The sequence below is a fragment of the Acanthochromis polyacanthus genome, chromosome 10, assembly GCF_021347895.1.
Source record: "Acanthochromis polyacanthus isolate Apoly-LR-REF ecotype Palm Island chromosome 10, KAUST_Apoly_ChrSc, whole genome shotgun sequence".
Taxonomy (NCBI): Eukaryota; Metazoa; Chordata; class Actinopteri; family Pomacentridae; genus Acanthochromis; species Acanthochromis polyacanthus.
The window spans coordinates 25,482,111-25,495,267 of record NC_067122.1 but is presented as its reverse complement, the minus strand read 5'-3'; the positions used below and the strand labels follow the sequence as shown (position 1 = coordinate 25,495,267).

Here is a 13,157-nt window from a genome sequence, read left to right as displayed (position 1 = left end):
GCCAAATATGTAACATGTACCTTTTACATAATTATGTAAAGTGAAACAAGCAAAACTAATAATAATAATTATTATGTATATATTAAATGCATATTAGAATCTTGTTTTTTTGTTCATTGTTTAATTTACATAAGATCCTGTATATTTTCGTGTTTTAAAGTTTCGTGAAAGATATTTATATATCTAAAAACAATAGTTAGATAGATGATAGATAGATAGATAGATAGATAGATAGATAGATAGATAGATAGATAGATAGATAGTGATAAACACAATTTTGATAAATTACTAACGCTTATACAGATCATACAATGGTAGAAGTTAATTTAGATATAATAATGAATAATGTCTATATATTTACAAACTTTATTATTAAATTTATTTATTATGTAAGACTGTACAAGACATCCTCCATTTAACAAACTATGTACAATTACAGAACCAATACTAGTACTAGATAGTTATGTTTCTGAACACTAATGTTTACTTGTAATGGCTGGAAACTAAATGATAGCAGAATCAAAGGATGGTTTCTTAGCTTTTAAGTACCAATGTGGATTGTTCTTGTGATCAAGGCTGCAATTACAATTAAACTACATATTTTCGTTTTATATAATGTGGACATTTAACTTTTCTACAATGAAAATAATAGTTTTCGGTACGTTTTAAGGTAAATTGTAGGCAGATTGAATATTAAAATGAACTTTATGAACTTCAGGATGACATTTCGTGTTCTTCACACCGGGTGGCGGTACAGCTGAAATCTACCATTAATGAGCCAAAGAAGAAGAAACAATTGAGCGCTCGGCTCAACTTACTGCGCATGTCCATCACAACATAGCATGAGTGTATGCTAGTGCTGCTTTTCATTACTCGGTGAGACTTAAAGTTTAGTTTACGCTAACCCAACATGCCACCGAAGGGAAAAGGTGGCAAAGGTGGTAAAGGTTAGTGGCCCAAAAGTTATACTATTAATTATATGTTATATTCTAGTAAATTAAAGCCACATTTACTAGCATCTAAGTTAGCATGCAAAAGCAGCACACACTTCCTTATTGTCGTTCACATTAACACTGTTGTTACATTGCTTCTGCAATGTTCTTGTATTTTTTAATTGGTTTTGTTTTGGTGTTGAACCTCATTACTGCTTCAGGAGGAGGTGCTTCAGGAGGTGCAGACGTTGACAAGAAAGAAAAAGCCCCGAAAGGAGGAACCTCTGTGAAGGTAACCTTAATGTTCACATTTTTAGTCAAAGCTGCACCGCAAAAACTCACACGGCTTAATGTGAGGTTTGTTTTTTTTAACCAACTGGCCAGTGGTGTTAGGTCATCACACCACAAGGTTCCTTTTGAATTAACTGGAAGAAGATGATACGCCAACATGTGATCCTGTGGAAAAATGATTCAGATCCTTTTCTAAAGTAAAACTATACTCCACTGAAAGGAAAAGTAAAACCTACATAAGTATGTATTGAATGCATGTTGTGCTTAAAGTATCATGAATATAAGTACTCATTCTACAGAAAAATGTTCCTAACAGTGTTATATATGTTGGTATGAATTAGTAGTAATGCTGCAATAATGTGTATGTTGCATTTTGCTGCTGTAGATGTTTAATGTGGTGCACATCGTAGCTACTTTATATACTATCGAGTAGTTGCAGTGCATCGTATTCTCAAAGACAGAATATGTTTGTATCATTGGTGTCTCGTGAGAACCACATATGTCCAAGGAGTCAGCTGCTCCTAAGCTTAGACAAACAACAAAGTTGTGCATTTTCCAACAAATACGAGAGATCGGTTCATTAGTTTCTTTAGCTTAGAATGCTGGTGAACTTTCTCAACTGTAAATGTCTTGTTTTTACAAAAAATGTAAATTGTAGTCTGAAACCTTGCTAGTTACTAAAGCTGGCAGATGAATATGAAGTACAAGATTTGCCTCTGAGATGTAGCATGAGTGTAAATTTGTATAAAATGGTGAAGTACAAGTACCTCAGGTTTGTTTTTAAGTACAGTACTTAAGCAAATGTATTCTGTTACATTTCAGCATTGTCGAGTCGGCACCAGATTTTGCACTTAAACATGATGTGAAGTAAATTAACAGCTTTAGACCAGGTACAAAAGTCTGTGTCTAATAGCTTACACACAATACCTGGTTCTCTTTAATATAACTCAGTGTTGATTCTTTGATTTCTGACACAGCAGAACATTTCAACTGGCAACCATGTGAACAGGTGAAATATTACTTATGCTATATACAGTATAACTTGTTTATTGATCAGCTGTTGGGGTGCTTTATCTGTGTTTGCTAAGCAAAATATCTACAGTGATATTAGTCTATCATTTATTCCTGAAAGTCTAACTGTGCTTTTCTGATCTCTGTGTGTTTACAAGGTTCGGCATATCCTCTGTGAAAAACACGGAAAATGCATGGAGGCGATGGAGAAACTGAAGTCTGGAGTCCGTTTCAGTGAAGTAGCAACACAATACAGTGAAGACAAAGCTAGACAAGGAGTAAGCACACAAACTCATAAATGCGTTGTGTTGGTTTCTCTTTTTTTCTCGCTGTCTTTGCTGTTTTATTGTTGGATTGAAGTCATCTCAGTTGGTGTTAATCACACCCTCTAGGGACGATGGTTTTGTTGTGGTAAACTTTTTCACATTACGTGGCTTGGATGGGGTCACTGTTGCAACGGAAATTCATTCAAAGTTTCTATCTTTGTAACCATATGTAGGATTGATTGTGACAACACAAAAAAGGGAAATAATTAGTAAGTATGATGTGTACTCCTAAACCTCATAATGAGTCTTCATGGGTTATAAATAACTCTTTTTAGTTCTGAACATGCTATTTTTGAACTTCTCTTTACATTCACTCCTGCTTTTTCACACCCGCATCCCACCATTCTTAGCTTCTGGGAAACCTTAATGGAGATCAGGTTGTGAGTCAGAGACATCACATGAATATTTAAGCTGCTGGAATCATTAATAAGCAAACAGCCTTTTTTGGTCATGTTCATTTGTTTTCCCTGCTTGGTACCCATATTAGGTGCATACTATACATTACCTCAATGGCTGTTTTGTTCTGGCAGGGTGACCTGGGATGGATGACACGAGGATCGATGGTTGGACCTTTTCAGGAAGCAGCATTTGCGCTGCCCATCAGTTCTATGGATAAACCTGTCTACACGGACCCTCCTGTCAAGACAAAGTTTGGCTACCACATCATTATGGTAGAGGGGAAAAAGTAACAGGGTGTAAAATTGGGACATGGAAGCTTTCCACTGTTCTATGTTGTAAAGCTTCTGATTTCCTGATTGCAAAATGCTTAAGAACAAGAAAATGAAGTGAAGTGTAATTGTTCTGACATATGGTCCAATTTGCTTTGCAATATAATTTCTTAAAGTCAAGTTTTAGTTCAGTCTTCACTATGTACTAGATTGAAAGCATTGGATGGAGCCTTACCACTTTGGACACCTTCAAACGTCTGACTTTCACAGTTGAATTACTCCATTTGGACAATAATATATGCATTGTATCTGAACACAAGGGTGACAGCATTGGGATGACATTTAAATCTTGGAACAGACACACATATCCGTATCTGCAGCCAAATTATATTGTTTCAAAATTACAATTTCAGCTGAAATGTTCAGCACTGCTGTCAGGTCCATCTTTGTGAAATGTACACTACCATACTGATCATTTAACTTGAGTTAGTATTCTTTAAAGATTATTTTGTGCATTCACAGAATTTACATTTTCAGTGTAATGAAGATTGTGGAAATCAGTTTAATGGTCAAATAAATTCATTTTTCATGTAGTGCAAAACATGGAAGTTTGATTTGTGTGTATATGAGAGAGCAAAAGAAAAAGACTGGAAGAAATCAACTTCACTAAAAAAAAAAAAAACTACTGAAAGAGACTACCTGCCAGTTACAGTGATGTCTTGTGACTAAAATGTTCAAATCCAAATGGCTTGTTTTAATTCATGAGATTCATATTTTATAGACTGTAACCTATAGGAAAATCACAAAAGAGATCATTTCTTTGTTTGATATTTAAAACAAACCCATAAATCAGGGGGAAAAATAACCTTAATATTACCTATATTTTAGGGCTGCAAATAATTATTTTCCTTCTCCCTTAATCTGTTGATTATTTTGTGGATTATTTGATAAATTCTTCCACTTGTAAAATGTCAGAAAATAGAGAAGATCTTCATTTTCTCTAAGCCAAAGATTGCGTCCTCAGATGTCTCGTTTTTGTCCACGACCAAAGAAGATTTTGTTTACTTTTGTAGTGTCAAAGAAACCATAAAATACTGTAATTTAATAAGCAGGAATCAGAGTTGAGACTTTTTTTTTCCAAAACAAAAACTCAACCCAATTCAGTGATGATTAAAATAGCTGGTGGTTGATTTGGTCCAGAAAAAAACAGTTGAAAATTGATTTAAACAGATAGATAGATAGATAGATAGATAGATAGATAGATAGATAGATAGATAGATAGATAGATAGATAGCCCACAGTGGGGACATTTTCAGTGTTACAGCAGCAAATAGAAAAACAGTACGAAGAAAAGAGCAGCACACAGTGTATAGATATGAACCGATATTTTCTCCTTTTAGAAGAAAATATAAATATTTACAGAAAAATTTCTATGAAATTGCACAGTGTCATTATTTACATTTTTATTGAACAGTTTAAGTGGGTGAACTGAACTACTTCGAGCAGGCTTGATTGTACAGAAATTTGTAAAATTTTGCACGAGTATTGTACATACAAATTGATTCTGGTGTCAGATAGGAACATTTTTTCTACGATTGTTCAACGACACAACTCCAGAACTTCCACTGAAGGTTTCCGTTTGCTGGGAACCTTCCGCTCCTCTCTCCTGACCACTTGGTGACGCCAAACGGTAATTTCTCGTTTTCCAACCGCCAATAAACCTCGGAGCAGAAGAAAATGGGTGTTGATGGGATCATCCAGACAGCTAGGTGGCAGCAAGCCGCACACCTCCACAGCACCGCCAGCATCAGGAAAAGACAGTTGACGTTGCTACGCCTTGCTAGATGATTGGCGAGGTAAGATGGCGGCGCCAGAGGAGCCAGAATTATCCCAGGCGCAGACCGAAAAACTCCTCCAATTTCAGGTAGACAGCCTACATTTCACACTCACATGTCCGTTTGACACCTCATAAGTCGATACTTTGTCCTCGACACTAAATCACTGTGAACAGACGGTGCCGAGCGTGTTTAGACGCTTTTTTGCACAGTCAACTTCGATACCAGCCCCCTAACGTTACCCGTCAACTTGAGTCAGAGCTAGCGTTAGCAGCGCTAGCGAACATTAGCTAAGCTAGCTAACAAGTTAGCAGACTTTAAGCGACACGTACGGACTTATTTAGCTTAACGCTTGTTGTGTAGTTCTTATAAACACATACTCCGTTCAACTCCACTGTTAAGCTTCACCCATACTGCGTATTTAATACAGTGTTTGACTAAACGTTGGGTTCTCTATTGACGCTCCCCACTTAACACTGGCAGAGTTAACATTAGCACAGCAGTCATGATCGAGCTGTCAGTGAAGTTTCTAAGCCACTCAGCTGTTTTTGCGATGCTGTATCACCTTGTTAGTGTATGTCAGTAACACTGGCGTGACTAATGTGTTTCCCCCTTTAATCTGTAGCCTGCTGTGGCTTTTTGAGTCGGTAGTTGGATGGCTAATCTTTAGAATCAGTCCAGTTTCAATTAAACGACTTCCTGCTTGTGGTAAACGATCGTTTCTCTCTTTATATTTGAGGTAATTTCTGGGGATTAGATGGCTGTTCAGCTCTGTTCAGTAGTAGTTGACAGACTATCTGAATTATCATATTCTAACTCCTGTTAATGCTTGATGAAGAACTTGACATAGCGGTTCCCTGTAACCTACAAATCCTGTTTTAGAACAAGCGTTTGTGGCTTTTTTCAGCAAGTTGAGTTCTGCAGTTTGATTTTCTTTCCATATCTCACAGGACTTAACTGGTTTGGAATCAATGGACCAATGTCGTCGAACATTAGAGCAACATAATTGGAACATAGAGGTAAAGACATGTTTTTAAAGGCCTTTTCATGGCTCTGTATTCGTTGTCATTGTTTTCTTTTGGTTTATTGAAAGACAAGTGTGATGGAATGAAATGTATGTATTTCAGGCTGCAGTACAAGACAGACTTAATGAGCAGGAGGGAGTGCCGAGTGTGTTTAACCCTCCTCCATCCAGACCGCTTCAGGTCAATACAGCAGACCATAGAGTATATAGTTACATCGTTTCAAGGCCACAACCCAGGGTATGTCTGCAGACTTTTACCTTTATCAGGGTTATCTCTGCATAGCTGCTTGCATTATATATTCACCACATACGATTTTTAAAGTAATTGCTTTTCCAAAATGATTTCCTCATTCGTTAAATATATTTGTACGGTATGAAACAAAAAACAGCCTGTTGTGTAAGTTGTAATAGACTGTGTTGGTGCTTCTTCTCAGGGATTACTAGGATGGAGTTACTACTTGATAATGCTACCTTTCAGATTTACATATTACACACTTCTGGACATAGTCAGGTAATTAAAGCACATTGATTTAAAGTTGTAGTTGCTGGATAGAGCAAGGTAATTCATTGCCATGATTGTCTTTTGTTCCAAGGTTTGCCCTGAGGTTCATCAGGCCAGATCCTCGTGGTCGTGTGACAGACCCTGTTGGAGATGTTGTGTCTTTCATTCATAGTTTTGAGGAGAAGTATGGCCGGTCACACCCTGTATTTTACCAGGGAACATACAGCCAGGTGAGTTTACAGATACAGAGATTAAAAACACGTAGTATTTGAAGCTCTGGTGTTCAGAGCGAATTGCAATCGTGTTAATTGCACTGCTTTCATTTGTTTACTGTGATACATGCAGGCACTGAATGATGCCAAACGGGAGCTCCGCTACCTATTAGTGTACCTTCACGGGGACGATCATCAGGACACTGACGAGTTTTGCCGGTATGACACATAATCTTGTGCTTACATCACCTGAGTGTCAGAATACCATTATTATTACCTTATAGTCTGTGTCATAGAGCTAAAAAATGGTACAGTCTGCTTGCGTTTTTTTTTTTTTTTACACATTTTGATAGCACATGAGCTGTAGTTTAGTATTTATATCTATTTCTATCTGTATTTTTAATTGTGTGTACATGAAAATAGCTGCGTAACTGATTGTTTTATGCTCCTTATCTGTCACTGTGTAGCTCCACGTTATGTACGGAAGAAGTCATAACTTTCCTCAACGCGCGAATGCTCTTTTGGGCCTGTTCAACGAGCAAACCTGAGGGCTACAGAGGTATGCAAGTTTGATGTTAATGTGCCCACAGTTTGTTGTCAGTTAGCAGTTGCTCTAATTGTGAAAAGTATGTCACTCACACAGATGCTTTTGTGTGCATGTCCTGTGTGAAAGAGGTTGTGAGGATTTCCGAGGTAGTAAAGGGCCCCTTCTTGTCTTTGACCCGATAATAGAGCAATGTAAAGATGAGATTGTGCTTTACTGTGTGGCCATTGTTTGACCACATAAAACAGACATGGAGTGGAGATTTATTAGTTGGCAGTCTTCATTGCCCATGGATGATACATAGCCAGGTGTAAGCATACATTTGATATAATAAAATAACTGGTGAAGACAGTTAGTGGTGCTACTCTGTAAATAATTTCATGGAATTTGGTTACAAAACGTGTAAAACAATGAAATTGAGAGTGTTCTGTGGTTAATGCCTCTAGCTGGGGGATTGTTTCTGCAGAGGGACACATTGAGCTTTTTAAATGTCATTTTTAATGCCACAAATTTGCTTCATAGCTTTGAGCTGGCATTGGAAATTTCAAACCTTGGAACACATAAAATTGCTATTTGGCAACAGTGAGTTGCATGCAAATGAACAACGGGCAGTGGCACAGTTAACACAGTGAGATTTGACTGTCTAATTTATTTGTGTGATTGTTTTTTTCTCGCTGTGTTTTAGTGTCCCAAGCATTGCGAGAGAACACCTACCCATTCCTGGCCATGATAATGCTGAAGGACCGCAAGATGACAGTGGTAGGCAGGCTGGAGGGCCTCATTCAGCCTGAAGACCTCATCAATCAGCTCACTTTCATCATGGATGCCAATCAAACATATCTGATGTCAGAGCGCCTTGAACGGTAAGGGAAACCAGTCGGTTTGGAGAAGCTTGCTCCACTTTAGAATATCTCTATGCTTGACATTTAACAGCATTAAAGCTTTGATTGAAGTGCAACTGTCCTGAAGCAATAGTGAAAAAATGTACTTCACTTCTATATTCATGGTTACAGTTGAAAACATGTCTGACAGAGTGACAACCGCTTCAAATTTTGCTAGGGGCCTTTCTCTCTGTGTATTTAAAAACACCCAACAGAACAGTGAGAGCAACAGCTGTAGGAGGTGTGGCGTCATGGTTACATAGTGTCTGATCCAGAGGGCGAGGACACAGGGCAGATTTATTGACCACTGCTCCTTGTAGCTTGGACAGTGACCTACAGCTGATAGTCAGAGCCAGCAGCCATTAAAGGCTTACAGCAGACTGGCCTTTTCCCCAGAGCTGTGGCGGAGCTTTGACAGTCAAGAAAGGCACAATAATGGCCTTTTGAGAGTCTTCCTGTGTGGGTAGCTTTGTCAAAGCATATGTATGACAAGAACTGGATAGTGTATGCAAAGATGGTAGTTGCTCACATGTCTGGTGTGTAAGTGAAAAAGTTTTCTACTTTCCCGGTTTGCTTTTGCCTTATTATTTCAGTGATTCACTCATTGGCCCCACCCACATTTCCGCATGCCTCAGAGGCTGCAGAAATAGAGAACACTTTACAAGACTCTTGGTTTTCTGGATAAAAAACATCAGTGGTCAAAAACTTAAAAACTGTTTGAGTATAACCCCAAAACTCACATGCACTCCCAGCCAAAAGTTTGGACAAAGTGTGAATGAGAAAGTGTGTCCAAACGTTTGACTGGTAGTATCTGTTAATAAACAAATATCTATCTTTATAGCTTAAAATCACATGGCAAGAAAGTTTTGTAAACAAATGTTATGTTCATTTAAGCCTTCCTCCAGCTTCGTGCCACCAAACCCACAACAAAAATGATGAATAAAACAAGAAGTGAGTTGGGTGTAATTGCCTAGAAGAATACATGATGACCAGTGTTACCAAAGTGATAGCAAATCATCTTCTCTTTAACATCACATTCCGCTCTGCTTGTGTACAGAAGAGATTATCGGTGTGAAGGTGAAGACTTGCATTTTTGTTTCAGCGAGGAGAGGAACCAGACCCAAGTGCTAAGGCAGCAGCAGGATGAGGCCTATCTTGCATCCCTCCGTGCCGACCAGGAGAAGGACCGAAAGAAAAGAGAGGAGCAGGAGCAGCGGAGGCAAGAGGAGGAGAAGGTCCGACAGAGCGCTCTCGCCGAGGAGCGGAGACGACAAGTGAGTCTGACTTTGCATTTGTGATCCACGCATGGAGACGTCAAGTGATAAACCGAACAGTTTCTGATTGATGTGACTTTCTGTTGTCACTCCAGACACTCGAAGAGGAGAAGGAGAGGAAGTCAGAATGTCTTCCTCCGGAGCCACCTGCAGATGATCCAGAAAGTGTCAAAATATCGTTTAAGCTGCCCAATGATACACGAGTAGAGAGACGATTCCTGTTTGGCCAGTCTCTGACGGTGAGTAACGCTTGATTTTCTTGATTTTCTCAATTTGTCAGTTACAGCAGATGTTAGTCCATCTGTAATAAACTAGTAATTTGTAGGACAAACTGTCAGGCTTTCATTCCAAGCAAGCACTAAATTATAGTAATTAATGTTGGTGACGACACAAGATTTAATAACTTCAAGTCTAGTTTCTTCATTAAATACAGATGCTGATTGAAAACATTAAAATATCAGTTTATTAGACACGTTTTCCTCTATATCTGTACAGCACTGCTGCTTTGAGTTTTTATCTGCCTGTTCACTCGGCTGTTTTCCTTCACAGGTAATATACGACTTCCTTTTCTCGTTGAAAGAAACTCCAGAGAAGTTTCAGATAGTTACAAACTTCCCTCGCCGAGTCTTGCCCTGCCTTCCAACTGAAGAGCAGCCCAACCCACCCACACTGAAAGAGGCGGGACTCAGCCGCTCCGAGGTCCTTTTTGTTCAGGACCTTACGGACGATTAATAGATGACATACCTCTTCTACGTGGAAACACACTTTCCTCCAACTCCCACCAACTCCCCCTCTTTTGTTTTTTTCTTTTTCATATTTTGTTAAATGGCCATTATGCATAAGGGATCATTGAGATAAAATCCTAACCTGGAAAAATTTAACCACCCTGCATCCAGTCCTTGTTTGGTTGTGTTTACAGGGTTCCCAATAGCCTGGAAAGTCTTGAATTTTATCAAATAAATATTTCTTGAAGTCCTCCCTTGAACTCATCTTTACGTCTGTGTGGACAGAGTTTGTTTTCCATCGTCAGTACTATCTACCAGTTAATTCTTGTCCTTCCTCACCATTAAATGTTGCAGCAACGGATTAATCATCTACTGAAATGTACTGAAACAGTAGCATAGCTTTGTGCAAAACCAGAACCATATCCCAATCGAATTCATGTCTGGGCAACTGACAAAGACGGGCTGTAATAAGAGCTGCTGACATACAGGATACAGCATGGAGGAAGACGTGTTTTTATAATGGTGTTGAATGCCTTTTTTTTTTCTGTCAGAACTCATGTTTGATCTATTTGTCCTAATTCAGCATCCTGTTTGCCTGAAGTTTCCACGTTTCCTCCGCAGCAATTGACGAACACAACAAATCTGTTCCAAGTTTGGTTTGCTGTGGTTGTTAATCCGTGTGGCAAAGGGAGCAGGCTGGTGGATTTGGACATAAAGGAAATATGGGAACCCTGTTAAAAATGAGCCATGACCTGTACATAAGTTAGATATTTAAAATCTCCAAATTTACCTTACTTATTTTTTGTTTTTTTGTTTGTTTTTTTGACTCATCTGTGTCATAAAATGACCAAATGCAGGTTGGTTACTATGTAAAGCAGACTGCCTCAAGTTCATGAAGTTCAAAAATACAATATTTAACAGAGCAGAGGCCACAGCTTTTACATGTGGCTTATTCTAGTATAGTACGAGTCTGCCCATAGTGTGCCTGTGGTTACTCATAGATGCCTGTTTTGCCTGTAACATCTAAATGGGCTCATGTAAAGATGTAATTTTCCAACTATAAATTAAAAACATTTTAAAAACGTGGGTTTATTGAGCATACACGACGCCTGCATGTGTTGATGAGACGCGCCGGATAAGCTGCTTTTGAGTGAGAAAACACCAAAGTCATTTAGAGGATGAGTGGGATACTTTGGGTGGTAGTTTTCAGAGCTGGAATGACATTTACAGTACAGTAATTACTTCAAGTACGACATTTTAACGCTCCTGTTGTCTTCATTTACAGGCACCAAAAAAGAATATTTCCTTGTCTGAAAAGAAATCCAAAAATTCAGCAAAAAAAATTCTCCAAATTTCTGAAAATTTTCAAAACCTTTTGGGAGAAAATTCCAACAATTCCTTAAAAGTTTCCCTTTAAATTTTTATTTTATAAAATCCCCCAAATTTGGCAAGAAAATTCTTATTTTTAAAAACATGATTAAAAATATCTAAAGCGATCACATGTATTCGGTAAAATATCTAATATTTTCTTAAGAACATTGACAAAAAAATCAAGCGAATTTCCCTTCAGACTCGCATTTCTTCGGCTGGGCAAATAAAAAATAATTGAAACTGATTCTGACTCCTATCAAACATAAAAAAAAAGTGGAAAAAAATATTTTTTTCTAACTTATGTTTTTGATAGTATTTTTTCATGTCCATTCCAATGGATGTCACACCAAGATGGGCGTAAAATGTCAAAAAAACTTATGAAAAATAAGGCTCAGTTTTTCCACATGATAATCAATCAGATACTGTATGACCTAAACATCTGGAACTTGATGTTTGCATGGCTTTGAGTCTGTGTGCAGTCTGTGTACTGAACATGCACATGAACTTGATAGGTGTATCACAGCGTGGGTAGGGAACAGCAGTGAGGTCATCGCCATGAAAACCCAGAGCTCAGCTGGCTTCTCCAAATTGTTGACCAAATGCAAATGTGACCGGAGCTGGAAGAATGTCTCACGGGGCATGGTGTTTTGAAAAATACCAATGTCCATCCCTCTCTAATAACAAAACAATCACATTTTAACTTATTTTATGTGTTCTCACTCTTAAACTCTTATGCATTCCATTTATATCTTGCAGATAAGACATTAAATTGATTTAAAAAACACTTCAGAATTAAAAAGATTCTTAATTTCTAAACTTACCACCTATCTCACTCCTGGTTTCTTCCTCCTCATTTCCTAAATTCAAGGAGTTCAGATACACTGTATTGCCAAAAGTATTCACTCACCCATCCAAATAATCAGAATCAAGTGTTCCAATCACTTCCATGGCCACAGATGTATAAAGTCAAGCACTTAGGCATGCAGACTGCTTTGACAAACATTTGTGAAAGAATGGGTCTCTGTGCAACAAATCCAGTCGTGACATTTCCTCGCTCCTAAATATTCCACAGTCAACTGTCAGCTGTATTATAAGAAAGTGGAAGTGTTTGGGAATGACAGCAACTCAGCCATGAAGTGGTTGCCACATAAACTGACGGAGCGGGGTCAGCGGATGCTGAGGCAAATAGTGCCAAGAGGTCGCCAAGTTTCTGCAGAGTCAATCGCTACAGACCTTCAAACTTCATGTGGCCTTCAGATTAGCTCATGAACAGTGCTTCAGCAGAGAGCTTCATGGAATGGGTTTCCATGGCCAAGCAGCTGCATCCAAGCCATACATCACCAAGTGCAATGCAAAGCATCGGATGCAGTGGTGTAAAGCACGCCGCCACTGGACTCTAGAGCAGTGGAAACGCCTTCTCTGGAGTGACCAATCGCACGTCTCCATTTGGCAATCTGATGGACCAGTCTGGGTTTGGTGGTTGCCAGGAGAATGATACTCGTTGGACTGCATTGTGCCAAGTGTAAAGCTTGGTGGAGGGGGGATTATGGTGTGGGGCTGT

The 13,157-nt window shown here is 38.6% G+C and overlaps 3 protein-coding genes across 4 annotated transcripts in view; 2 read left to right on the top strand and 1 right to left on the bottom strand.

Moving 5' to 3' along the window:
• sncb (synuclein, beta) overlaps window positions 1-13,157 on the bottom strand; it is a 223,853-nt gene that overhangs the window by 152,709 nt on the left and 57,987 nt on the right. The window lies entirely within an intron of this gene.
• On the top strand, window positions 799-3,831 carry pin4 (protein (peptidylprolyl cis/trans isomerase) NIMA-interacting, 4 (parvulin)). Its single transcript, XM_022201729.2, has 4 exons — window positions 799-947; window positions 1,154-1,224; window positions 2,393-2,512; window positions 3,091-3,831. The coding sequence occupies exons 1-4, from the start codon at window positions 911-913 to the stop codon at window positions 3,247-3,249; spliced, it is 387 nt and encodes a 128-aa protein (XP_022057421.2). The 5' UTR covers window positions 799-910; the 3' UTR covers window positions 3,250-3,831.
• Window positions 5,010-11,311, top strand: faf2 (Fas associated factor family member 2). The gene is made up of 11 exons (XM_022201728.2): window positions 5,010-5,152; window positions 6,014-6,082; window positions 6,191-6,325; window positions 6,522-6,598; window positions 6,681-6,819; window positions 6,935-7,020; window positions 7,269-7,360; window positions 8,031-8,208; window positions 9,329-9,500; window positions 9,596-9,739; window positions 10,050-11,311. Exons 1-11 carry the CDS (start codon window positions 5,090-5,092, stop codon window positions 10,230-10,232), a joined length of 1,338 nt encoding a protein of 445 aa, XP_022057420.1. The 5' UTR covers window positions 5,010-5,089; the 3' UTR covers window positions 10,233-11,311.